This window comes from Hemicordylus capensis, chromosome 3, assembly GCF_027244095.1.
Source record: "Hemicordylus capensis ecotype Gifberg chromosome 3, rHemCap1.1.pri, whole genome shotgun sequence".
In the NCBI taxonomy this organism is placed as follows: domain Eukaryota; kingdom Metazoa; phylum Chordata; class Lepidosauria; order Squamata; family Cordylidae; genus Hemicordylus; species Hemicordylus capensis.
The window spans coordinates 299,451,260-299,478,657 of NC_069659.1; the positions used below are offsets into that span (position 1 = coordinate 299,451,260).

The 27,398-nt window shown below is 45.9% G+C and overlaps 1 protein-coding gene across 4 annotated transcripts in view; it reads right to left on the reverse strand.

The window, feature by feature from the left end:
- The window catches only part of CROCC2 (ciliary rootlet coiled-coil, rootletin family member 2), a 140,858-nt gene extending 114,095 nt beyond the window's left edge, over positions 1 to 26,763 (reverse strand). The window contains exons 1-4 of one of the 4 annotated variants that reach the window (XM_053304340.1): positions 26,347 to 26,763; positions 13,703 to 13,853; positions 11,147 to 11,292; positions 2,981 to 3,139 (exon numbers count right to left, since the gene is read on the reverse strand). In XM_053304340.1, the coding sequence (XP_053160315.1) occupies positions 2,981 to 3,139; positions 11,147 to 11,292; positions 13,703 to 13,853; positions 26,347 to 26,400 (510 nt within the window). In that variant the 5' untranslated portion in view covers positions 26,401 to 26,763. Of the gene's footprint in view, positions 1 to 2,980; positions 3,156 to 6,322; positions 6,344 to 11,146; positions 11,293 to 13,702; positions 13,854 to 26,346 lie in introns of those variants that run through there. The other 3 variants (XM_053304337.1, XM_053304338.1, XM_053304339.1) reach the window with 3 other exon arrangements.
- Between the last annotated feature and the right edge of the window lie 635 nt (positions 26,764 to 27,398).

Below are 27,398 nucleotides of genomic sequence, written 5' to 3' on the forward strand. Positions count from 1 at the left end.
CACTTTGTTTTAATCATGTTAGTATGTTAGGATTTTTAGTAATTTCATAGTTTTTGAGGGTAGGAAAGGAGCACTAGCAAATTGTATCAACAACAGATCAAAACTATTCAGAGTTGGTGTGAAGTCTTGGCCATCATAATCTGGTGGATTTTACATGTTGCCATGCAGAACTTGATTAAACGTGATGGTTGGAACTTCATCATAGAGTAGCATTCAGGCGTAGACATGGTTCAGGTAGCCAGGATACTTGCAAAGCAGCGGAGAAATAAGCTTGGCCTGAACATCTCTCTAAAAGGGGCAGAGGAGAACTACATGTTCTGTGGTTTCTACCTCCCCAGAGTCACAGGGGCAAAGTCTTTTTGCCATTGGGATCTTTCTGTATTTGCCTTCCAGTACAGCGGAGAGAAGGAAATGACACTGGGCGAGGGTAAAGGTCCTTCTGCAGCTAGGATGACAGCAAGTTTGGAACCCTTCCTAAGTCAGCCTGGCATTCATTCATTCATTCATTCATTTAACAAAAACAAAAAATTTAAAAGCAAGATATTTAAAACACAATTTAGAATTTTAAAACAATATTCTAAAAACAACATTAAAACAATCAACACAATATCATTTAAATGCCTGGGTGAACAGATGCATCTTTAAAGACTTTTTAAAAGTTGTCAGATATAGGGTGGTTCTTATTTCACTAGGGAGCGCATTCCAAAGCCTTGGGGCAGCAACAGAGAAGGCCCGTCCCTGAGTAGCCACCAGACGAGCTGGTGGCAAATGCAGACGGACCGCTCCTTATGATCTTAGTGGGCGGTGGGATTCATGACAAAGAAGACGTTCTCTTAAATACCCAGGGCCCAAGCTGTTTAGGGCTTTATAGGTTATGACCAACACCTTGTATTTTGCCTGGAACCATATCGGCAGCCAGTGTAACTCCTTCAATACGGGAGTAATATGGTCTCTCCTATTTGACCCAGAGACCAGCCTGGCTGCCACATTCTGGACCAACTGTAGTTTCCGGACTACGTATAAGGGCAGCCCCACACAGAGCGCATTGCAGTAATCCAGTCTGGAGGTTACCAGCAGATGTACCACTGTTTTGAGGTCGTCTATCTCAAGAAATGGACGCAGCTGGCGTATCAGCCAGAGCTGATATACCCTTGGATTTTGAGGAGCAACAATCTCCAATCGACACCATCTGGAACCTGCCCGAGAGATAGGAGCGGAACCACTGTAAAACAGTGCCTCCCACCCCAACCCCCTCAGATGCTCCAGAAGGATACTATGGTCGATAGTATCGAAAGCCGCCAAAAGGTCCAAAAGGAGCGATCATGTCTACCGCCCCAGTGAGTTTGCTTCCAATTCTCAACCAGGACATCAACAGGATCGCCGGCAGAGCCAACGATGAATTCCTCCAAGGCTTCTTGAAATCCTATGGGATCCAATAACCTTCTTGGGTGGACCATTCTAATAGGTCTCTCACCCCTGCTAAGGTGGGGTGTGACTGTGGTGTGCCCCTGCGAAGGTGGGGTGTGACAACCTTAACCAGATGGTGGTCCGTCCATGACAATGGGGAAATCACAGGAGTCCCCACCCATGGAACACCACCCTGATCAGAGTGAAAGACCAAATCAAGCGTGTGACCTGCAATGTGCGTCGGTCCCGAGACCACCTGAGATAGGCCCATAGTCGTCGTGGCCGCTATGAACTCCTGAGCTGCCCCGGACAAATTGGTCCCAAAATGAACATTGAAGTCACCCAGCACCACAAGCCTGGGCGACTCCAACACCAAACCCGAGACCAAGTCCGCCAGCTCAGTTATGGACTCCATTGAGCAGCGGGGCGATCGGTGCACCAACAGAAGTCCCAGTCTATCCCTGGTCCCCAAACTTAAATACACACATTCAATATGGTCTGACACTCTAACAGGGATCCTGGTAAGGGGAATATTATTCTTGTAGACCACAGCCACTCCACCTCCCCACCCCAAGCCCTTCACCCACTCCTCAACAGAGTACCCTGGAGGGAGAAGCTGGGACCACACTGGGCCCCCAGCCTCCCGCAACCAGGTCTCTGTAATACATACCAGGTCGGCACCTTCATCCAGAATCAAATCATGGATGGTGACTGAAAGACTGAAAACTCACATTGGCCCAATGCAATGCCTTGCGCACAGCTGTGATGGAAGGAAGATATTTTAAAAATTCCATACAGAGAGCGTGTTTGCCCCTGTGGCTCTGGTGAGATTGAAACAACGGCTCATGTACTCTTGTACTGTAAGTACTACCGTGACATTCAGCATAAGCTCATCTCACCATATATTCACTCATATCCAGGCTGTACTGATTCTTTTTATCTTAATTTCCTCTTGACAGATCAGAATGACTTTAGATCCTATCATGTGGTGAAGTTCTGCCTTATATCTAGCAAAATTTGTTTAGAGTTTAATAAGAACATTTTAATAAGAACTAAACATTTTAGTGCCTGTATGTATATGTGTCCACTTGTTGGATATGTTGTAGCCATTCATAGTGTAGAATATAATATGGTATGAGATTTAACACCATTCTGTATTAACATAATTTTGCTGTCTTGCCACCTTTATACTCAGTATCATTCTGATATCAGTGTTGATTAATCTTTACATATAGTTTTATGTTCATAGTCTTAACTTTTAGCTTCTTCTACTCACTATATTATGTTTTAGGTGATTTTATAGAGAGTCCCCATTATCTTGTAGGAGTAGATTGTCTTTTTTGTTGTTATGCTGGTCAAAGAGCAAAATAAAGACTCAACTAAGATTAATGCTCAATGAGTAAAAGGCTAGGGACAAGTAGACACTTTGTTTTCTGAATCCACAAGATAGGACTAATAGACAAATAAGAAAGAGCTTCTGCGCAAAGCTCCACTGTCTAGTCCTCATGGTACTCGCCCAAGAGACCCTGCCATTTTCCCATTCAGGAAACCTGGCCAAGGTATAGCCACCCACCTTGTTCTGTATCTTCTGTACTAGCTGAGCCTGGCGCTGCTGCCCGTCTTGGTAGGCTTGCAGCTTGCGCTTGTAGGCCTTCTCGTCCTCTTTGAAGTGCTGCCTCATCTGCAGGAACATAGTGCTTCCTTTCTCCTCTCCTTGCAGTGCTTGCTCCAGCTACAAAAGCAAACACCTTCCCAGATCCAAATGGCACAGCAAGGGTTAGGAGCAGAACAACAAAGAATCACAGTCTGGCTCCTTAACGGTTATACATGTGCAACATGGTAGGGCACAACTCTGCGAGGGGAAATACTTGTTGAGAATAAGCTCTGCAGAATGATTAAGTTCCCAGCAGGACATCAGACTTTCAACCAAGAGAATCAAGGGCATCTTTCTCTTGCTCTTCCATATCCTGAAATGTATATTGAAAAGTTCAAACAAGTTCAAAAGTTCAAACTTTTGAACTTGAGGCTGACATCCAGACTAGCACTGCGTGGGTGCAGCAGTGCTGAGTTCCGGACTACCACTGTGCTGTTGCACAAGCACTGAAAGGAACGATTTCCAACGTTTTGCCCTTCTCTCTGAAGCTCACTGTGTGCCATGAAAATATGTTCCTGAGCTGTGACCCCAGGCTAAGGGTATGCACAAACCGAGGTTCGAGCAGTGGTTTGGCACGAAACCAGTTTGGCGCCGTGTGGAGGGGAGTGAGAGCTTTAAGAAAGATGAGAGCAGGGTCTTGCCTGCTTTTTGCTGTCCCATTCATCTTCCTGCTGTGTCAGTGCTCATCCCAAGTACCTTTGTGTGGCGCCAGCATGCACATGGCATCCATGAATGCGTGGATGCCATTTTGAATGGTCAGCAACACCACACTGACCATGCAAATGGTGCCCACACATGTGCGGACGTCATGTTCATGCTGGCGCCACGCACGGATACTTGGGGTGAGTGCCATCCCAGCAGGAAGCCACATGGGGCAGTGGAGAGCAGGTAAGGACCTACTCTCCTCTTTCTTAATGCTCCCCTCCCTTCCCCACAGCGCCGAACTGGTTTGGACCTTGTCCAAACTGGCTTGGCACCGAACCAGAATCCCGGTTTGTGCACAGCCTTGCCACAGGCACCTCCCCTGCCTACCAAGTCATTATACACAGTCTTTACCTTACAGTCAGGGTTTCAACACTGTGGCAGGGTCCTCCAGTTTAAAATAAATGAACTTTAAAATTCTGTACATGCCAATGAACATGTACAGAACGTCTTTCTCTTACAATTGAATAGCACCTCTCTTTCTAGAACCATACTCCTCACCACTTGTCTTCCTTTCCACCTAAAGTTTTACTTATCTGTGGTTTCTACATGCAAAAATATAAATATGCCAGCATAAAGACATGCCAGCTCCAATGAGGGCATCCTGCACTTAAAACAAAACAAGGGAATCTGATTCCGGCATGAATCAAGGCATGAATCAAGGCCTCGCTCATTCATCCTGTCTGCTTCTGCCTTCCCATCAGCATTCATTCTGTTACTGCCATTCAGCATCAAGACAATCCTAACATAAGCAGTGGTCCCCGTCTGTTGGGATAGCTTTCAGGAGGCCTTGATGCTGAGTCAGGCCTGGATCTTTGTGCCTGTCATGAGGACTGGAGTGAGGGATTGTTTGGACTTAACATTATTTATGCTTCTCTGGATGGGAATCTTTGTTTGGCCAAGAATGCACACTGTACTCTCCAGGCAGCAAACCAAGCAATAGTTCCTTGGAGGCATGGGGGTGTGTGTGTGCACACATAGTTAAGCATCATGACCAGCTGCAACTGCATACTCCAGAAAGAAGCAGCATGTGAAAAATGGGACGAACATCCTGTCCACTCTAGTACGCCTGAGGAGGTATCAATGGGCTATGTTTGCACACCATACTCTCCCAACCTTTGCACATCAGAATGTGATTCCTGGCAGCTCCTCTTCAAAGGGTCATTGCTGCAGCAGAATGCTAGATGGTTGGGTGGGTTTACAAGCAACTGCTCTGCCATTCTATTTCTGAGGCTACTTCCCTAGGAAACACTTTTTTAAAAAAAGCATGATCCTCATCTGTGCAATGATTTCACACTAACCCACACTATGAGGTCGTGCACACAACCAAACGTGGGTCAGCTGGGGGGAGAGGCAGGATCCTACTTTTTCACACTCAGATGACCTGAGCCCACTCCTGCCACTGCTGCTTGTGCGCCCACATGTGCGGCGTGGCAGCGATGTCCTGAACAGGGATCTGGAGGAGGAAGTCCTCCGGTATCCCACAATGCATTGTGCGGGCAGCAGAGAGGCTGCCCATGTCAACGCAGCAGCTTCCAGCTTCGTGGCCATTCTATATGCAGCACTCACTGGTGGATATCATGCCAGGTTGCTGGGAGCTGCTGTGTGGTAGGATGGGGCTTATTTTCACTAACCTTGGCAAAACCCAAATTCTAAATCTCAGGTAGCCCTGGTCTGGGGCAACAGAGCAGGCGGCAGTCCTGTGGCTCCACACACACTCGTGGAGGTGTGTTTACTGCCTCCTACCCTGGAAGCGCTGGTTACGAGAACGACCTTTTTGCCTGTTTAAATATTAACGTGTTTTGATCTTAGAAATATGAGCAATCCTGTTTCCAGCATAGGAAACATGCACCAGCAGGAGTGCCCAAACACAATTTCCTAAGGCAAAAAATGGTGATTGGTGGCCTCAGAATCAGAAAGCCATGTTTGATAACTGGGGAACTGTTTCAGTTTTGCAGCAGAGGCCTGTGTGAGTAGTTGGGCTTGAATGATCTCCTCAGGGACTCGAACAGTCCTATGCCCAGATGGATTACTAGAGACTGTCCACAGATACATTGTGCTTGTTTTTCACCAATCTAAGTTTTATGCACTGGGCTTTTCCAGTGAGTTAGTAGCAATAAATAGTTGAGTTATTAGAAGACAGCTGTTGTGTGCTGCTGCTCTCAGATATTGAATTACCATGACCCATGACTTGGGATATTACTATGACCCCAGGGGCTTCCCATACATGTTATCCCTGCTTCAATTAAGAGCTTCCTAGAGTGCTAGTCCAGCAAGCATAATATAAAATGGACAGATGAGTCCCTTTAAATAGGTTTTGATGCATCCCGCCCTCATTTATGATTTATTTAACAGGAGCTCAATAGCTCGTAGCAAAAACTTTTATGCTATTTTGCTTTGAGCTGCAGAATGACCCTATGCCAGAAGTCATTTATGCTCACTTGGATTCAGGCTCCCAGCTGTATCTCTACTCTACAAAAAGAGCATACAATGAGCCCTTTCTCATGATCATGAGAAAGGGCTCCAAGTGGCAAGGTGAGGAAGCTTTTAACAGCTTACCTCCCCTGCAGGCGATCCATTCCTCCTTACTGGGTGCATAGGCCGCGCACTCAGAAGATCCTACGCCACTGCCAGCTGCAGGTTGGTTTGGGGGCTGGGAGGTCCTTGGAACTACCATAATGCTCTGCGTGAGTGCAAGGTGCATTATGGGGATTGCCCCAGAGCCGGCAGGGAGCCCTGCAGTCTCCCAGCCCCGGCACTGGCAGACAATAGAAAAAACAAGGTTAAGGGACACTTAATTAATTAATTAATTAATTAATGCATTGATTTATTATTTATTTATTAAATTTATACCCCGCCCAAACTTAAGTCTCTGGGCGGCTAACAACAATTAAAACACATATAAAAGTTAAAACAGTTAAACATATAACACATATAAAAGTTAAAACAATACAGTAATTTAAAAACCATAAAATTAACAGTACTTTTTAATTAAAAACCTGAGAAGGCTTGGGTAAAAAATGGGTTTTCAAATGTTTTTTTAAAAATAGCCAGAGATGGGGAGAATCGTAATTCAGCAGGGAGTGCATTCCACAATCTCGGGGCAGCAGCCGAGAAGGCCCGTCTCTGTGTGACCACCAAATGAGTTGGCGGTAACTGGAGACAGACTTCCTCAGATGACCTCAATGGGCGGTGGGGTTCGTAGCGAAGAAGATGCTCTCTTAAATACCCGGGACCTAAGCCGTTTAGGGCTTTGTAAGTTATAAATAGCACTTTGCATTTTGCCCGGAAACCTATCGGCAGTGTAACTCCATCAGCAAAGGAGTAATGTGGTCTCTCCGAGACGACCCAGAGACCAACCTGGCTGCCGCATTCTGAACCAACTGAAGTTTCCGGACTATGTACAAAGGCAGCCCCACGTAGACCGCATTACAGAAGTCAAGTCTGGAGGTTACCAACAAATGTACCACTGTTTTGAGGTCATTGATCTTGAGAAATGGACGCAGCTGGTGTATCAGCCAGAGCTGATAGAAAGCACCCCTTGCCACCGCCTCAACCTGAGAAACCAAGGAGAGGTGTGGATCCAGGAGTACTCCCAGACTGCGGACCTGTTCCTTTTGGGGAAGTGTGACCCCATCTAGAACAGGTAGATCAAAATCATCTCTGGAGTTCTGACCCCGCACAATAAGTACCTCCGTCTTATCTGGATTCAGCTTCAGTTTATTCTCCCTCATCCAGCCCATTACTGCTTCCAGGCAGGCATTTAGGGAGGATATGCCATCACCTGAAGAAGTTGACATGGAGAAGTAAATCTGGGTGTCATCAGCATACTGGTAACACCCAGTTCCAAATCCCCTGATGATCTCTCCCAGCGGTTTCATGTAGATGTTAAAAAGCATTGGAGAGAGTATGGAGCCTTGAGGGTCACCATACTTAAGCTCAGATTTTGAGGAGCAACAATCTCCAATCAACACCATGTGGAACTTGTCCAAGAGGTAGGAGCAGAACCAGTGTAAAACAGTGCCTCCCACCGCCAACCCCCTCAGACGTTCCAGAAGGATACTATGGTCAATAGTATCGAAAGCCGCCGAGAGGTCCAAAAGGACCAACAGAGTCACACTTCCTTTGTCAATTGCCAATTGGAGATCATCCATCAGGCCGACCAAGGCAGTTTCCACCGCATAGCCCGCCTGAAAGCCAGTTTGAAATGGGTCTAGATAATCAGTTTCCTCCAAGACCGTCTGGAGCTGAGAGGCCACCACCCTCTCAATTACCTTGCCCAGCCACGGGAGATTGGAGACAGGCCTATAATGGCTCAACTCTGAGGGATCTAATGCAGGCTTCTTTAGAAGTAGTCTAATAATTGCCTTCTTAAGACAATGAGGCATCCTGCCCTCCCTCAGAAAAGCATTTATTATTTCTACTAGGCCACCTACAACAGCCTCCCTGCTAGATAGAATAAGCCATGTTGGACAAGGGTCAAGAGAACAATTGGTAGGCCTCACCGCTCCTCAGGAGTCACAAACTGAAATTGATCTAGTCGAATCGTATAAGAAGAATTGCTGGACACCTCCAGTTCAGACATCAAATTAATTGTGGAGTCTCCATCTAAGTCGACCCCAATCCGAGAGATTTTGTCTGTGAAAAATTCATTAAACACATCACAGCAGGTAACTGATGCTTCCAAATTCTGCTTCAAGGGAGCAGGGGCAGATCCTAGCCCTCACAATCCTGAACAACTCTGCTGGATGTGAACTCGCAGAAGCAATACAGGCAGAAAAGAATAGCTTCTTTGCCGCGTGTATTGCCTGAGCATAGATCTTAAAGTGTGCTCTATGCTGTAATCTGTCGGATTCGAGTCGAATCTTTCTCCACTTGCACTCTAATCGCCTACCTTGCCGCTCCAGTCCCTATAGATCTTCCGTATACCAAGGGGCCAATTTTGAAGCGAGTCGGAGGGGACACTTAGGAGCAATCGTGTCTACTGCCCCGGTGAGCAAGTTGTTCCAATTCTCAACCAGGGCATCAACAGGATCACCGGCAAACCCAACATTGAATCCTTCCAAGGCTTCTTGGAATCTTACTGGATCCAATAACCTCTTCGGGCGGACCATTCTAATATGCCCCTCACCCCTGCGGAGGTGGGAAGTGGTTGTAATCTCAACCTTAACCAGATGGTGGTCTGTCCATGACAATGGGGAACTCACATGAGTCTCCACCCACGGAACACCACTCTGATCAGAGTAACAGACCAAATCAAGCGTGTGACCTGCAGTGTGCATTGGTCCAGAGACCACTTGGGATAGGCCCATAGTTGTCATGGCCGCTATGAACTCCTGAGCTGCCCCGGACAAATTGGTCCTGAAACGAACATTGAAGTCCCCCAGCACCAAAAGCCTGTGAGACTCCAACGCAGGTCCCGCGACCAAGTCCGTGAGCTCAGTAAGGGACTCAGTTGGGCAGCGGGGCGATCGGTACAACAACAGAAGTCCCAATCTATCCCTGGTCCTCAAACTCAAGTACACACATTCAATATGGTCCAATACCCCAACAGGGACCCTGGTAAGGGAAATGTCATCCTTATAGACCACAGCCACTCCACATCCCCGCCCACGTCCCCTCACCTGCTCCTCTACAGAATATCCTGGAGGGAGAAGCTGGGACCAAACTGGACCACTAGCTTCCCCCAACCAAGTCTCAGTAATACATACCAGGTCGGCCCCTTCAGCCATAATCAAATCTTGGATGAGCTCTGGCTTATTTTGGACTGACCTAGCATTGCAGAGGAGCAAGGTGAGGCTAACTTAGCCTAGTTTTGCCTGTGCGTGATAATAGCCCCAATGTATTAGAAAACAGAGGGTTGTTTCCAGCCATCACAAGATCCTCTGCAAAGAGGCCTGGCCCTTCTGCAGGGCATCATTTTGCACTTATAAAGATGGCTGATTAAAGGTCAAACTAAACTTTCACAGGGATGCATTTTATGGAGGCATGCTTCTAATCTTCTTTCAAAAAGATCAGCCCCACGGGGGACACAATCTTGATCTGAACCATGGCGTACATGGAGAGTACCTTAACACTTCCACCTTGTGCCCCTTTTCTGCTGAAAATTGCCCTCCACTGCTATTTGACCCCAAAGAGGCTAAGTCATTTGCGGAGGGAGGAATAGCAAATTGAGGGTGATTTTTGGCAGGAAAATGGCATAAAGGGAAGGTGTTAAACTACCTTTCCTGTGCACCATGATACTGATCAGGATTGAGAACTTCATAGTTTGTTGTTGTTTGTTGTTTTTAAGAAGAGGTGCTTCTGGTTCAAAGCACACTTTTCTGATTCTGATTCTGAGATCTAGATCTCATCTTTAACCCCAACTTGCAACACTGGACCAATTTTTAGGCCTGTTTCATACAATTGTTTAAATCTAGATTTAACATGAATTACCAACATTAGCCTGATTTTGTAAACCCACACGCTGGGAATCTCAGGTTCACCTTGGGCAATAAACCACCTTGGTGTTACTGACACTATGACGCCAGTGTCAGTAACCCACATTAAAATGATTGTGAACTAGGCCTTACTGTTTTGCCTTATGCACCTGCCTTTTTCTCTTCACCTCCTTCTAACGTTCTCGTGGCATGCGGTGACACACGAGTAGACCCCCATCCAGGAGGCTACAAGCAGCGTCCCAGGCTCAGGGGTCTCTCCAGGATGCCCCGCATGCTTGCGCGGGACATCCTGGAACTTCTGGGGGCTGCACAGCCCCTGATCCCCACAGCCCCCGCCAGCTCTGTGATGGAGCCGGGAGCCATCTGTGAGCGTCTGCTCATCTGCGGGGAGAGTGGGCTAAGCCCGCTCTCCCTGCAGAACCCTGTCAGGCGCTTCACACGTGTCGTGTGAAACGCCTCATTGACTTCCAAACAGAACAAAACTGATAACCAGTTTGAAGAATATGGCTCTGCACAACCAACAGCCAGAAATACAGCTTGATTTTTGAGATTTCTATTCCAGATTCTAAATGCCTGTCTTCCTCCAAAATGGCTCTTATTGGGTCCTAAAACATGTTTATGATTTGTTCAAGGGTAGCTACTTTATACAACAACTGTATACAACAACTGTTGTATGTTCCACTATATAGAGCAACAATGTTTACTCTATAAGCTGCATGGCCTCCCCCGCCCACCCCCCATCCTCCCCACTATTCACACATGCCCATGTGAATAGCCTTATTATGTCCTTAGCCACTTACCTACATCTGATGCAAGAGAGGTGGGTTACCATTTTGTCACAGAACTCTCCACTGCATTTGTTTTTTTGGAGGAGAAAAGCATTGTCTAGGATTGTGCATATGAACAGTACCTATGTTAGATGAAATTCTAAATTTGCTCTTACTCTTTCACTGGTGGCATGGTATTTGCTAGCCAGCTCATCCCTCTCTGCACGGGTGTGTGCCAATAGGTCCTCAAGACGTGAAAGCTCCTTCTGCAGTAGGCGGTTTTCCTCTTGCATATTGACTGGAGAGGCAGTTTCCAACAAACCTGGGAGTGATAAGGGAAAAGGTTAGATGCAAGAGGCAACCTTAACACAGGAACATAAGAAGCTGCCTTATACTGAGTCAGACCATTGGCCCATCCAGCTCAGTGTTGTCTACAGGGACTGGCAGCAGCTTCTCCAAGATTGCAGGCAGGAGTCTCTTTCAGCCCTATCTTGCAGATGCCAGGGAGGGAACTTGAAACCTTCTGCATGCAAGCATACAAATGCTCTTTTCAGAGTGGCCCCATTCCCTTAGGGCAGGCCTGCTCAACTTAGGCCCCCCAGCTGTTTTTGAACTACAACTCCCATAATCCCCAGCCACAGTGGCCAATAGCCTGGGATTATGGGAATTGTAGGCCAACATCTGCAGGAGGGCCGAAGTTGAGCAGCCCTGCCTTAGGGGAATATCTTACAGGGCTCACACATGTAGTCTCCCATTCAAATGCAAACCAGGGCAGACTCTGTTTAGCAAAGGGGACAATTCATACTTGCTACCACAAGACCAGCTCTAAAATACTTGGTTTTAAGGAGGTTTTAGCGTACTTTCCTTAAGAAATGTACATCACACAATCAAGAACTGTGGTCTACCCAAGTTTGGAAGCTGTGTGTGCTCCCAATTTCCTGTTGTGTGGAAGCAAGCAATTTCTACCTGGGGTAGAAGTGATTATGTGGAAGCAAGGTAGGAGGAAAACCTGCTTTTCCTCCTACCTTACTTCAACACAATGAAGCCCATCTCATTATCAGTGAGAAGGGCTACCCTCTTTTGTGGGAAGGTAGCCCAAAAAGGCTTACCTCCCTGCAGATGATAAGAAAAACATTGTTGGGTGAGTGGATCGCCCGCCCAGTCAAGCAGTGGATTTCCTGAGGACCACTCGCGCCTCGCCACACCTCGCCCGGCCACTCTGGGGGTTGGGGCGCCGACACTCAGCGCCCCACCCTACGGAGCCCCAATGATGCTCTGCCTGAGTGCACAGTGCATTAGTGGGAGCACCCCTCCCCCCAAGTGTTTCCCCCGTGGCTGCAGACACATGATCAGTTAACCCAGGGTTTGGGCATGCTCACGCCCAAAACCTGGGTTAAGCAGTGGGCTGTCTAACTGATTTGAACCAAATTTGGTACAGTGGTAATGAGTAACACATAGGGACACCTCAATGGTGTAGTCTGTGATGATGTCATCCCCCCAATTCAAGATGGTAGATGAGTGAATGTTTGAGGTGCAAGTGGGCTAACATGGACCGTCTAACTGATTTGAACCAAATTTTGTACAACTGTAGTGAGTGACACATAGGGACATCACAATGGTTTGTGATTATATAATCCAGCCCAATTCAAGATGGCAGATACATGAACATTTGAGGCTCAAAAGGGTTAAGTTAAGAACCACCTAACCGATTTGAACCAAATTTGCTACAGCCGTAGGGGTGGCTCAAGGGCGTAGTTTGTAATGTTGTCAGCCAACCTTTTTCAAAATTGCAGACAGATGAGCATGAGTTTTACATGGGCTAACTTGTGGACTGCCTAACTGATTTGGACCAAATTTGGTGCGGCTGTAGGGACACCTCAACAGCATAGTTTGTGATGATGCCATCTACCCCAGTTCAAAGTGGCGGATACAGGAACATTTAAGGCACAAGTGGGCTAACTTGTGAACCACCTAACCAATTTGAACCAATTTTGGTAGTTGTAGTGAGTGATACATAGGGACACCAACAATGTAGTTTGTAATTATCAATTAAGATTATAATGAAAGGGAAGTAGGTAGATTAGTTCTTACCAGAACAACTTGTTTTCTCATTAAATCTCAAGCTGCGATGAAAGGCAAGTGACTAAGCTGGCTCTTGTGCTCTGTGAGTGATGAGGTCCTCTCCCACCTCCCAAGGGTCCCAGATAAGGCAGTGGGATGGAGAAAGGGCAGTATTGGGCAGGGGGGAGGATTGTGCTCTCCATCCTGCTCTCCAGTTTGATTTTTGAAATTAGAGAAATTCATGATGTCCTTTGAGAATGTGAAAGAGGGGATGATCTTCTGAAAGAGAGTTTCCTTCGAAGAAAGGACCATTGTGCTCCTTGTGGCTGTTCTTTTTTCTTCCATTTGAGCAGACATCCTGCTCATCGTCAGCAGAATTTCTGATTAATTTGCCATGAACAGATGCCACTCACTTTGCATGGCACTATAATCAAGTCAGATAGACTGCTTGCCACAAGGTAGAGGGAAAAAGCTGTTCTACAAGCATGGTGCAAGGGACAGAAATTGCCATCTTAAATGCCTGTCCCCCAGAGACACCATCACGCCAACCCTAGGTGGCCTATGGAGAATTAAGTTGTTTAAGTCTCCCTCCTCCATCTCCCTATGCTCTTGTTCTGTTTCCAGGGATGGGCAGATTTTTCTGTATGTCTTCCTCCAGTTCAAGCCAGTACCTTGGGATGATGGTTCAGACAAGCTCTGTGTGATGATCTGTCGAATCCTAGCTGGGACAGTTGTGGGTGCAGCTCTCTCTCCTTCGCCTCGTACAGTCAATGTTTTGTCGTCTCTGCTTGCTCTGGGATGCAGTACTGTATCCTCTAGTTTCTGAAATATAGCCAACAGACCCACCCTGGTTGGAACACTCGGGTCATTCTTTTTAGCCATTGTTAAATTATGTGAAACAATTCTTTGAATGTGATGGTGTTAAGCTAAGGATAAATATGAAAGTCATGCTGAATCTATGAAGAGTTGGACACATCTAGGCCCACTGAAAGGAATGGGCCCAGCCGCCCAGGTGAACCTAACTGTGCACAGGATCAGGCTATGTGCATCGTTTGTTGTATGACTATGCACAGTAAAATTGTCACCAAGTACTGGACTTTATTTCATTAAATCTTAATAAAAATACATACTTTTGTATTTAAAAAATACAAAAGGAATTGTTTTATGTCATTATGAAGAGAGCCGTTCGACAGTGGAATAGTAACCCTCATGCAGTGATGGGCTCGCTCTCCTTCTCTAAAGGGTATCCAACAGAAGCTGGGGGGCCAACTGTTAGAGATGCTGTAGTAGTTTCTTGCACTGAGTAAAGGGTTGCTGAGAAGACTTCCAAGGTCCCTTTCAGCTTTATAATTCTCTGGTTGAGAAAGCCCTCTAAATCAGGAGCAGCCGGTGTGTGCACCGCCAGTGGGGAGGGTGGCGGCGAGAGGCACCTTTAAGGGTAACTTAATAGGTGCTTACCTCCACTATCACTGCACCTGAATGCTGCTCTGAGCAGTAGCGCGCTGCCCAGCACACCCTGCAGCGGGGGATGACCTCCGCCACTCACCAGGCCTCCACAGAGCTGATCCCCTGCCGGTGGCCACGTGAATGGCGGAGACAATCCCCCACTGCAGGGGGTGCTCAGCGGCGCACTGCTGCTCAGAGCAGCATTCAGGTGTGGTGGTAGAGGAGGTCAGCACCTATTAATTTACCCTTGAAGGTGCATCTTGCCATGCTGCTCCCCCCAGTGGTGCCCACACTGGCCACTACTGCTCTAAATAGTATAAATGCATTATAGCACATACATGTATATTATATGTCATTGACTTGCATTGCAGTCTGTATCTTGCCTTACTACTTTTTGTCATTTACTCACATGCCCATTTTGTTCCTGCTTTCACCTTCTACCACTTTTGAGAATGAATTTGCACTATTGAAACATTACTTGTCCCCCGCTTGCCCAGAGCTCCATGTAAGAGCATGTAGCATATGCTCAGAGGCACATGTTACCAAATTCTTCTAAAGCATTGTTCTAACACTAATCCCCAGCTTTTGCTGTTGCCTCCAGTCTACGCAGCAGGTAGTGGAGTGGACCATGGAGGACCAGGTCAAACGGTGTTTCCATGGTTATGATTTTGGAGGCAAGGACAATATCTCAGACTAGACATCAGATCTCATACCCTCATGGTGTGAACATTACCATCAAATTTTCACCAAATTTCCACATTTTTGGAGCTGCCACACCCATAACTATCCTGTAAATTAAAAGGGTGTTTTTTTTAATTTTAAAAAAGCCTTTAATGGAATGGGGTATTAAACTGCTCTGTTAAGCATAATGACAAAAAACCATGGTTGCCATGCTGCCAAAACTAAGGCTGCTTCATGAAAATGCAATACTGTCCTCTAGAGGCTGCAGGAGACCAAGGCCTTAGGGTTCATCTGCACTATCTCAGTTTTGAATGATTTCTCACTTAAAATAACAGAAAAGGCTGCTGCAGTCTGCACGTGATCCCAAGTCTTGTTTCTGATTGTCTATGAATAGCACTACATTTCCCAAGGACACCCCCGCCCCCACATGAAAGTTACTATCATTAAAGAGGTACATCCTAGCAAAATTTCTTGCTTTTATTTTTACAAATGTCTTGCATCATGCCTTGGGGCTTCTCCCATCTCCCCTTTTTTAAACCCAAGTCATTCACCATACACATCCCAATAATTTATTCAGCTAATTTAATTGGTGGGGGAGGAATGTTGTATAACCCCAGCTATATCAAGATTCCATTGATATATCTCAAAGTTACTTTCCTACATCTTATTGCACATTGCATGAAAGTGTGTTTGTGTGTCTGTGCGTGGGTGGGGGTCTGTATAGATGAAGTGATTGTGTGGAAGCAAGGTAGAAGGAAAAGCTACCCAGGTTTTTCTCCTACCTTGCTTCCACATAATCACTTCTACCCAGGTTTTCCTTTTACCTTGCTTCCACACAACCAAGAATTGGGAGCACATACAGCTCTCAAACCCAGGTTGAACACAGTTTTTGCTTTTATAAATGGCCTCTTTATGTCTTGTTGTTTTTTAAGCACCTGAGTTCACAACCCCAAGACAAGGGAGTATGTATGCACGGGAAGCACACACGACCAGGAGTACAAAGGCAGTGAAGGATGAGACACTGAACTGGAAAGAAAAGTAGTAACGGACCCTGGTGCAGAAATATGCCAAGTAGTCAGACACTTAAGCAGTTGATATTATTCTAGGCAGACCTTGAGGCTCTTCTCACAATTAGTGAGAAGAGCCTGGAATGGGTTAGCAGGCAGAGCGGGTTATTCTTAGCCCGCTCTCCCTGCACATGAGCAGGCACACACGACCGCTCTCCCTGCACATGAGGCTGCCCACACGACTGCTGGCTCCATTATGGAGCTGACAGGGGCTGGGAGGATCAGGGGCCGTGCGGCCCCCGGAAGCTCCAGCATGCCCTGTGTGAGTGCGCAGGACATGCTGGAGAGACCCCCGAGCCGGGAGGCTGCTTTTTAGCCTCCCGGTCGGGGGTCTAATTGTGAGTTCCCGTGGCACGGAGCCATGCCACAACAACACGCAAGCACAAAGACGGGGTTAGCGGAGCACTCACTCTGCTAACCTCGGCTAAGGGCAGGGGCAATTAAGCAGGTTACCCGCTTGTAAACCACCGGGCTTGCCTGAGAGCCCAGTGGTTTATACAACCAGTAAAAATTGGATTAGGCTCTCCTAGCCCAATTTTTGCTGGTCGTGAGAATAGCTCCCTTATTTGCAGAGGAAGGGAAGCACAGCAACAAGTGTCTTGCACAAACACCTGAAGCACAGCTAAAGCAATCCACCTATCCATGGTAGGAGATGAGAACTTAACCTTGGGCACGATACAAGGAGAGCTCCAATGTGAAATCCAACCAAGATGAACTGAACAGAAAACATTCTACCTCTCTTGGAAGCTCACAGACAAATTACATACTTTTACATGTGCAAATTACTATTATTTTTTAATCTCCCACTAATTCTGAATCTGGGAAAACTTGAAGGAAAGAGAAGAAGAGGATGACTAGCAGCAAGGTGGATGAAATCGATTGCAACAGCAATGAATGCACCACTGAGAGATCTTAAAGGCCAAGTTGAAGACAAATCATCCTGGAGAGAATCTATCTATGTGGTAGCTAAGAGTCGATACCGACGATGGCATTTAATCAATCAATTCTGAGTTTAGAAAGCAGATAAATGGCAATGCCACAAGAAATCACACGGGGGTGGGAAATTACAATTAGCACTCAGATTATCTCAGTATATATTTTCAATCATGCCTCATTTTTATTTCAAATGCTCAGATGCTACTTAAAAACTTAATGCTACATAAAACAGAGATACCTAAAAAGGTCTGTCAGTTTCACAAACTTTATGAAAATAACAAAAGTGGCTTTTTCTTTTCCTTAGTGAAGCAACTGAATCTTAAAATAGTTTACACCTCCAACTGACTTTCTGATATGCTGCTGGGTATCTCATTGCAATCTAAAATCAGTTTCAGTCGGAAAATGGCTCTGGGACTTGATTTTCTTGAACGGCTGTCTCCCATGCCACATGATATGTGGTTTTTAAAACTGGAGAGAATTTCAAATGCTGTTTTGTGATATGGCATGTAGATGTGCTGTTAAAAAAAAAAGTTTAGCACTCCATTGAGCTCAAACAAGCCTTCAAACTTGTCCAGGGGTCCATAAATGTTGGCTGATCTTGACAGTCAGTGAACATGTATGATCACCAGCATCCTGCCCTAATATTACACTGAGCTGCAGAGGCTCTTAGAGCACCTCCAAAATACACCATGAGATCTGAGACAACTTTCCACCTCCTCCACCACCCGCTTCAGTCTCAAGCACAGGCGCTGAAGCTCATCCATATCATGCTGTGTTTTAAACCAATTAGAGCTTGTCCTCTGTGAAGCATGGACTAGCCCAGATCCTTCTCCTGACTTTGGAGCAGGGATGGGGAGCGATCCCTGTAGCTGTGCCGTAAACCTCAGAAGCACAGCAAGACTGTAGAGATGTTCCCTGCACTCCCTTCCCAGATCCAAGCTCAGGAGGAAGTCTGGGGCTAATCAGGCTTTAGGTGGATGCAGAGGTGTTCTTAGAAAGCCCTAGCTGGGTGCAGGGCCTGGGGCAAATCAGTAAGTGAGGAAGCCTCTTCCCGTTAATTTTAATGGCAGCAACAAGACCAGAGCCCAGGTGGTTGCCCTTCTTGCCCTGCCCTAAAGACTAGAGTTGCCATGCCCCCCAGAATTCCGGGTTTCACCTGGATCTCAAGCATCTCACCCAGATTGCTTAGCCACCCTGATTCACACGGATTTCAGCTTTCATTAAAAAAAAAAAAATAGAAAAAAAAGCTAAGCTCTATCCCTTGTAGAAGCAGAATTATGAAGCAAAACGTGCAATCACTATTCTGCTTAAAAATTATTTTCAAGCCAATTTACATAATATGCAAATTAGGCACCTGGATTTGGAAAGCCTGAGTATAGCAACCCTACTAAGGACAGCCCTGGGTGGATAGTATTCTTGCCATGGTTAAAGCATATACACATCCTTAAGCAGGACTAGATTAAGGTTTTGAGGTACCTAAAGCTAAGGCTGCACTGTTTGTCTTAAAGGAGGGCCTACAAATCAGGGACGTAACTATAATAGGGCAAGGGGAGACAGTTATCTGGGGGCCAACTGCCTTGGAGGGGGCCTGCCTTCGGGGCCCCCCAGAGGCAAGTCACAAGACTGACTCCCCCAGCCGCACACCTGCCCGGGCTTCCTTCAGTTGTATTCATCCTCCGAAATTGATGTGAGAGTTAAAACCTGGAGCTACCAGAACAGCATGTCTTTCTCTAGTACCATTAAATGACTTGCATCATCCACAATTCACAAAACCTTTTAAAAAATAATTTAGGATGATGTTCTATTGTGGCGTGCACACGCACACACACACATATATAAATTTTACTCTGCTTTTTGTTACCACTATTCAGCCTCATTTCAGATTTATTTACTTCATGAGCTGAGCTTCAGTGAGCTGGGTGGGGGGGCGCATTTTAAAATCTTGTCTCTGGGTCCACTCCAACCTTGCTACGCCCCTGCTACAAATTCATGGGCCTAACACTACATCCTTATTAGCCTATAGGTTAATGCAGCCATACTCCAGTGCCTGCCTAATATAGCTCTTTGGATCCAGCCAATATGTCCAAGATTGAACTTTTTGTGTTTCCTCCTAAGCCTTCCTCTCTTCAACTACCCTCTGTATCTCTTGAGAACATTGCTATCTACTCTGCCACCAAAGCATGAAACGTGACTTTATTGCTAATTTCTCCCTCTCCTTTGCTCCCTCTCTGTAATCTAGCATATCTCCCTTTTCCTCCGTTTCTTCGACTAAAATTCTGGTCCATGTTCTGGTAATCTTCTGCCCTAACAACTATAACCCTTGTAGTGGACTGAAGATCCAGGTTCTTCTGCTGACCTGACGAGTTCATGCCTCAACAGAAGAAAAACGAGACACAATTTTTTCCAACTGGATAGATGCTTCCGTATTCACCTGAGAAGCAACAAAAACAAATACATAGAGAGGAACAGCAACCTGAAAAGCTGGCTGACTTTCGAGATCTATGAACGGGATACCCAATTTTTTTGCACATTCCTGAGTCCTATGTATTGATAGCAATCTATTTAGATTTTCAATGTTAATATAATGTTTTCTATATTCCCACAGAGAGAGAAAATGTTAGATTGGAATCAATCCTAATAAAAATAGCGGGTAAAAAACAACCCGAGGTAAATGTGGTTTTGTGAGGTGATCATGTTCCTTTAACAAGCCAACAACTCACCCAATCCCTCTAACCATGTTAGTGTTTTCTCCTCTTAACACAACGGATGCCACATGTGAATATGAAAACTGCAAGACTTGCAAAAATCCCAGTCATATAACTGTAACAAGCAGGCCACCTATCAGCAAAGGCACTGATTAAAACACTTTGGTTGAGTAATGGATTCCAGCTGTAGCAAGGAGACTCTGAATAGGACCCATGGAGATCGCTACTCCCTCGGCAGCTGGTGATGTCAGCACAGCTGGGGCAGCTGCAGAAAGAGCAACCACTAGTGAAGTATCTGCACATCAGCTGACGTTGTCCATTCACAAAATAACAACAGGGTAAAAAACCCACAGTGTCAGCCAATTAATGAAACACTTTGCAAAGGTACAAAATGGCCCCTAGAGAAGCACCACGCTCTATTGGAAGATGACATTCCACTGCTCTCAGACAGCAGGACTTCGGGCAAGTGGGGTCATTTTAACAGTATCCCTTCCATTTCATTTCAAGCAACACCAAAACACAGCGATGTGGGAAAAGCCAGCTGAGAGGATAAAAGACTTCTCATGTTTTTGGACACGAGGCTACAGGGCAGCTTCTGAAAAATCTCCTTATCCAGTTTCTCCCTTGTTTTGGCATTTGAATTACCTGGTCTTGTTTCCATGGTGAAACTGGTGCATTAGAAATCAAACTTTGTTCCATTTATATATTTCTGAATTCTGTACAGAGTTTGATGCATATGCCATTTGCCACAGCTTTTGACTCATTTGAGTCTCTCTCTTCCCCTTGTATTGCGTCTTTCTCCCCTCCCCCTTTGTATTAATCAAACAGTGCAAAAAGAGCCATCTTGATGTCAGGACAGTCCAAGGTATTGCAGTGCCTGAGGGAAAGTGCGAAAAGCTGCCTTACCCCACACCCCTAGTGGAGGTCAGCCCCCTTTCAAAACTGACCCTTGCAAGCTTTGAACGTGGAACGGAGAGTGGGAAGGAGGGAAGGTTAGAAGCAGCCTCCTCTTTGCTCCTCCTGCTCCTTGCAAGCTTTGCAAGGAGTGTGAGAGGCGCTCCAGGTCAGAGGTCAGATTGGTCAGATCTGACACACAGATTGGTCAGGTCAAAGGTCAGATCGCTCCAAAGACAGCAGCGGGGGGGGCATCTTGCTGCCCTCCTAGCATCCCAATAATCTACTGCCTGTGGCAACCACCTCACCTCATCTCATAAAAGGACTGTCCCAGCATATATAACAAAAAGGAGGAAATGGAGAGGAGAGCTGGTCTTGTGGTAGCAAGCATGACTTGTCCCCATAGCTAAGCAGGATCTGCCCTTGTTACATATGAATGGGAGACTAGAAGTGTGAGCACTGTAAGATATTCCCCTGAGGGGATGGAGCCGCTCTGGGAAGAGCATCTAGGTTCCAAGTTCCCTCCCTGGCTTCTCCAAGATAGGGCTGAGGGAGATTCCTGCCTGCAACCTTGGAGAAGCCACTGCCAGTCTTGTGGTAGCAAGCATGAGTTTTCCCCTTAGCTAAGCAGGGTCTGCCCTGGTTGCATATGAATGGGAGACTAGAAGTGTGAGCACTGTAAGATCTTCCCCTCAGGGGATGGAGCTGCTCTGGGAAGAGCAGAAGGTTTCAAGTTCCCTCCCTGGCTTCTCCAAGATAGGGCTGAGAGAGATTCCTGCCTGCAACCTTGGAGAAGCCGCTGCCAGTCTGTGAAGACAATACTGAGCTAGATAGACCAATGGTCTGACTCAGTATATGGCAGTTTCCTATGTTCCTATGAAAGGTGCCACCAAGTTCAGGAGGATGCCAGCATGGCTAACAAGCAGAGTCAGGGAACTATGAAAAGGGAAGAAGGCTTCCTTCAGAAAATGGAAGTCCTGCCCAAATGAAGAGAACAGGAAGGAACATAAACTCTGGCAAAAGAAATGCAAGGAGACAATAAGGGATGCAAAAAGACAGTTTGAGGAGCATAGCACTAGAAGTGTCAAGGGGTATAACAAAAACTTCTTTAAATATATCAGCAGTGGAAAACCTGCCAGGGAAGTGATTGGACCCAAAAGAGATTATTAAGGAGGATAAGGAGAATGCAGAGAAGATGAATGAGTTATTTGTATCTGTCTTCAAGGCACAGGATACTGACCATATACCCTCTCCGGAACTGAGCTTCTCAGGCTTGGAAGCTGAAGAACTGGGCCTATTTGAGGTGGCAAGAGATGATGTTCTAAACTGTCTTGAAAAACTAAAAATCAACAGATTGCCAGGGTCAGATGGCATCCACCCAAGAGTTCTGAAGGAACTCAAATGGGAAATGGCTTATCTCCTAGCAAAAATATGTAACTTGTCCCTACAATCAGGCTCTGTATCAGAGGACTGGAAAGTAGCTAATGTTACTCTGATTTTCAAAAAGGGATCGGCGGGATCCAGGAAACTACAGGCCAGTTAGCTTAACTTCTGTGCCGGGTAAATTGATAGAAATCATACTTAAGGACAAAACTGTTAAACATATAGGAGGACAGGCCTTGCTGAAGGAGAACCAGCATGGCTTCTGCAAGGACAAGTCCTGCTTCACTAACCTTTTGGAGTTCTTTAAAAGTGTCAATGTCATGGACAGGGACAATGAGCCAGCCCATATTTTTCACACATATACACATCCCTGCGCAGGTGAACAGAACCGCTCTGGCTAAGGTTAGAGGATGAACTTTGGGGGGCATTGTGGGAAATAGACGTATGAACCAAGAGAGCTGCTTGCTTAGAGACATAACTGTAAATATATCTCTGACTCCGGCCAATCTGGCTAGTTTCTCCTCTTTGATATATTTATTGCCCTTAGATGTGCATCAGAACAACCTTGCCAAGCTCCCTAACTCCTGGAATCCACACACACCCCTTTCCTTTATTGCTCAAATACCACTCTGAACAGACATACAGGGGCTTTTTCTTCTCAAGGACTGGACAATTTACACTCTGGAGAGAGAATTGATTGATTGATTGTTTGCCCCTGGTGCGCTATGCAAAACGGACTCTGTTTTAATCTATCCTCATCCCTTCCCCCCCTCACTCACTCTCCCACACCTTGGCTTGTGCACACACTTACATACTGAAAGCACCCTGCACCAAATCCCCTGTTGATCTCTCCCAGTTTGTCTTAATCACTGCTCTACACACGAGCACGACTCAAATTTACACAACTTTACTATCACACTATTGTACTTCACAATAGAAAATCTGGACTAAATACTACCCTCAGATTCTTGGCCACCATCACTAAGTAGCTTAGAATCCAATTTCACTATAAACAAACCTTGCTGAAATGGAGACAGTGAAGCTATTCCCACGATCACTTGAAAGCGGGCTAAAGGAGTTTAGGCCGCTTTCCAGTGGTCGTGGGAACCACCAGGCTCGCAGGAAAGCCCGGTGCTCCCAAGGTGGCTAGCCCGCCTAATTCCCCCTCTCCTTAAATGAAGTTAATGGAGCAAGTGCTCCATTAACCTCATTTTTTTGCTTGTGGGTCACTGCGGCGCACAGCAACACATGAGTAGACCCCCGGGCAGGAAGCTGCAAGCAGCCTCCTGAGCTCAGGGGTCTCTCCAGGATGCCCCACACACTCGTGCGCGGCATCCTAGAACTTCTGCGCGGTCCCTGATCCCCGGGGATTGATCCCCAAAACCCCAGGGCATCCACGTGGTCCCCGATCCCCACAGCCCCCTCTGGCTCCGTGATGGAGCCGGCAGTCGTGCGGGTGGCCAATCTGGTGGCCAATGAGCAGCTGCTCGTCTGCATGGAGAGCGGGCTAAGCCCACTCTCCCCGCAGAACCATCTCAGGCGCTTCATACATGTCATGTGAAGCGCCTCAGTAACTCTCTCTAAAAGACTTTCATAGATGAGACAGGCGCCCTTAGAGTATTGGCACCCCAAGCAGTTACCTAGTTCGTCTCTATGCTTGCCCTGTGCTCCTCTACTTCAGTTCAACCACATTTCTCTGAAATGTATGCAGTCCAATCCTATAAACCAGATGCTTATGCAGAAGCAAATTCCACTATGTCCAATGGGGCTTTACTCCCAAGAAAAATTGCAACCCTATGTACTTACTCAGAAATAAGCCCCATTAAAAACAGCAAGACTTGCATCTGGCAAAACATTGTGGGATAAGGCTGTAGTAGGTCTGTTTTCCTGTTCAGTCACCAAGGTATCTACATGCATCCCCCCCTTCAGTCTTTTGTTCCTTATTCCCATTTCTGAAACCTTACTGCCCTCTAGTGTCATAAGTCAATGTGACTATCTGCTACTACCTAGAACAGCGATAGCCAACTGAGGTTCTGCTGTTGTTGAACTACAACTCCCATTATCCCTAGCCACAATAAACTACAGCTGGGAATTATGAGAGCTGTAGTCCAACAACAGCTGAAGAACCTCCGGTTGCCCCCCGCCCACCATTCTAGAACACTAGACACTATAATTACAGTATTCAGTGTCACGTTATGAAGTCCCCCAAACAGAGCAGAAGCTAAGCCAATGCACGGAGAAAGGCTTCAAATAGAGACTTTCACTGAAATCATTTCTTCAAAATCTCCCCTTACAGCAGAATGCATTCTGTGCACACAAACAGCTCTCTTTGCACTGCAAAGTACAAGAGGAAAGGGTGGGGGTGGGGGATCAATTAGGCTCCAGGTCATGACTTATGTTGCAAAAATACCAGGAATCTTTGTTATTTAAGCCATATGTGTCGAAAAGAACTGTGTGACAGGAGCAGCCAGATCCACTGATGTCCTTGACAAGGAAGGAGAGTGACTCCATCAAGTCACCTCCTAATAGGACTGCAACAGCCACAAAGCAAACCAAATATATCTGGGGGAAATTGTGTGGCCACCAGAGTTGCCACTGACATCAGTGAGAAGGGCAATTCCATCATGCTCTTCCAATAAGGAGTGACTATACAGACAGTCTTTAAACCAAACTGTATAAACTTTAGTATACAAGCATGAAATAACCACATATTCTACACTGTGGAACTCCCTACCACATGATATTCATCTGGCCTTCTCACTGTCTTGTTTTTCAGTGGAAGTTAAAACCACTTCCTTTCACTTTGCTTTTTAATCTGGTTTTTATATCTTAAAATTGGAGTTTCCCCATCTCTGTGGGTTGTTTTATTTTCTCGTTCAGTTTGCTTGTTTTACTTTGTATGTTTATATTGATTCAAACTAATTGTAACCCTATTCAGATATTACATTGTGCATGTGTTCAGGTGTTTGTACACAATGTGCATGCTTCTGTATGAATGACTGATTGTACATGCATTCATTTTAACAGTAAACATGAATATAAAAGCCAAAGTGTGCCGTCAAGTCGATTTCGACTCCTGGCGCTCACAGAACCAGGTGGTTTTCTTTGGTAGAGTACAGGAGGGGTTTACCATTGCCTCTTCCCGCGGTCTCCTTAAATTCAGCTTACAGATATAGGAAGTGTACTACTGTATATGTGTTAACCATAATGTGTGAATTGTACATGTGCACAGGTCTGCACGTGTGTACACTGTACACAGATTGTACATGTGTTGAACTTAACATATTATGTTCAACATACATACAGTAGTACTGCATCCTGCATTTGAAAGATCCTGAAACCAGATTCACTTTTTAAATGAACACATGTACAGTCATTCATACAAAAATATGCACATGTGTACAGACACCTATACACACATACAACTTAATGTCTCAATAGGGCTATTGTGTCACAATAATTTTAATTATATTATTGTATAATCACCTCCAGAGAAATTAGGCCTTGAATCTCCAGAGAAAGGCAAGTTATAATTCTGTTTAACAAATAATAAATATAATATTATTCGCCAGTTTATCCTTGCTTCTGCTTCCCTCCCCTTCCTCTGTTGTATCCCCAACAGGGACTGTGAACCCACTGGAACTAGGACTTATAGTCCCATCACTGGTAAGATGCTATGAACACAAATAACACGTACTGTAGAAATAATAATAGTTTTCTATATGACCCGATTATTCCTCTTCTCTGCTGCTATAATATTCGACACAACATTTTCTAACACAATCACGTCATTCCTCCAAACTCATCCCAGCACTCAAAACAGTCAAACTCATCCCAGAACTATCCTGCTTGCACATTAAATCAGAGTACTGCTTAAGGTCATTCATGGAATTAATTTAGACAAAAATCAGGATTCTCTTTCTCTGTTTCCTTTCGGTTCGGAAACTGTATCTTCTTGTCTAAATCAGCCATATGAAAGCGAAGCAGATTCGAAAGACGGTTTCACTTTTTTCATCCATTTTACTTCCTACGCTATTTTTTTTTTTAATGCACTTTGCCCTGGGCGGAAGGAATTGTAACCTTTTCTCTCTCTGGTTGGTGTTAACTACAAGCGGAATGTGTATGTGGGCGGAGGTGGTGCATTTCATCACTTACTGTGAAATCCGTCGCGGGAAAAGATTAGAAAACTACTCACTTACTGACCTGGATTGCAGCTTCCAGCCTTAGCTTTGGTTTTTCCTCACTTCCCTTGCTCATCACTCAAAACCCGGAGCAAGAACCAGCGAGGCAGATCCAGCGTTAGCCGGGCAGCTCTTCTCAGTGCTTGCACTGAGAAGCGTGTATGTGTGTCTATGGAGCCCAGGAGCGACGTTCGTGAGGGAAGGCAATTTCAGGCCTGGAGCATCAGTGGCTCTCTCCCCAGCTCCGGATCTGCCTGCCTTCTAGAACTGAAGAGGGCAGCGCGCGGTAGGGGCCTAGCTGCAGTTGCTGCAGCAACGGGGACGCCGAGTGCCCCGTGTTGCCACGGAAATAGAACGCGGCCCGGGGTTGCCACGGAGACCAAGCGACGCGGCAAGCCCAACTGTTTCACCAGCCAGGGCGAAGAGAACGCGGGAAAATTCCCCTTCCATGAGAAGAGGTGGCGACCAAAGACTCCGGAAGAGACGAAGAGCTGGGACCCCTGTCTAAGACCCATAAGTCTTCTCTAGCCTCAGTGTTATATAAGCCATGGCATCGATGTACACTTGTACATCGATAGATTCGGTCGTTCTGTCGGTCGTAGTAAAAATAACCATTAAATCCCATACCGTGTGATATTTTTAATGACTTCCCCCTGTCAATGCCATATGATTGTTCAGGCTCTCCTAAAGATTGCGCCGTCGAGTCAGTGTCCACTCCTGATAGTTTGAGCCTGATCATTTGTGCCTCGAGTGAAAATTCTGGATTGATCTGTTCTATGATCCATTTGTTTGTTTTCCTGGCTGTCATGGTATCCTCAAAGTTCAAAAGCGTCAGTGCTTTTTCTATCTTGCTTCTTCAAAGTCCATATATTATAAACATAATTATATTATATACAATGTCATGTACATAATTACGTAAAATCTGTGTGTATTAAATTTTGAATACACACATTGTATTTCGAATTTTTATTTTTTACGATAACTAAGGGCGCTCAACAGAATGTTGCATCTGGGCACCAGATCCCCAAGAGCCAGCCCTGCTGGCAATCACAGAGCCATGGGGTTTTCTTGGTA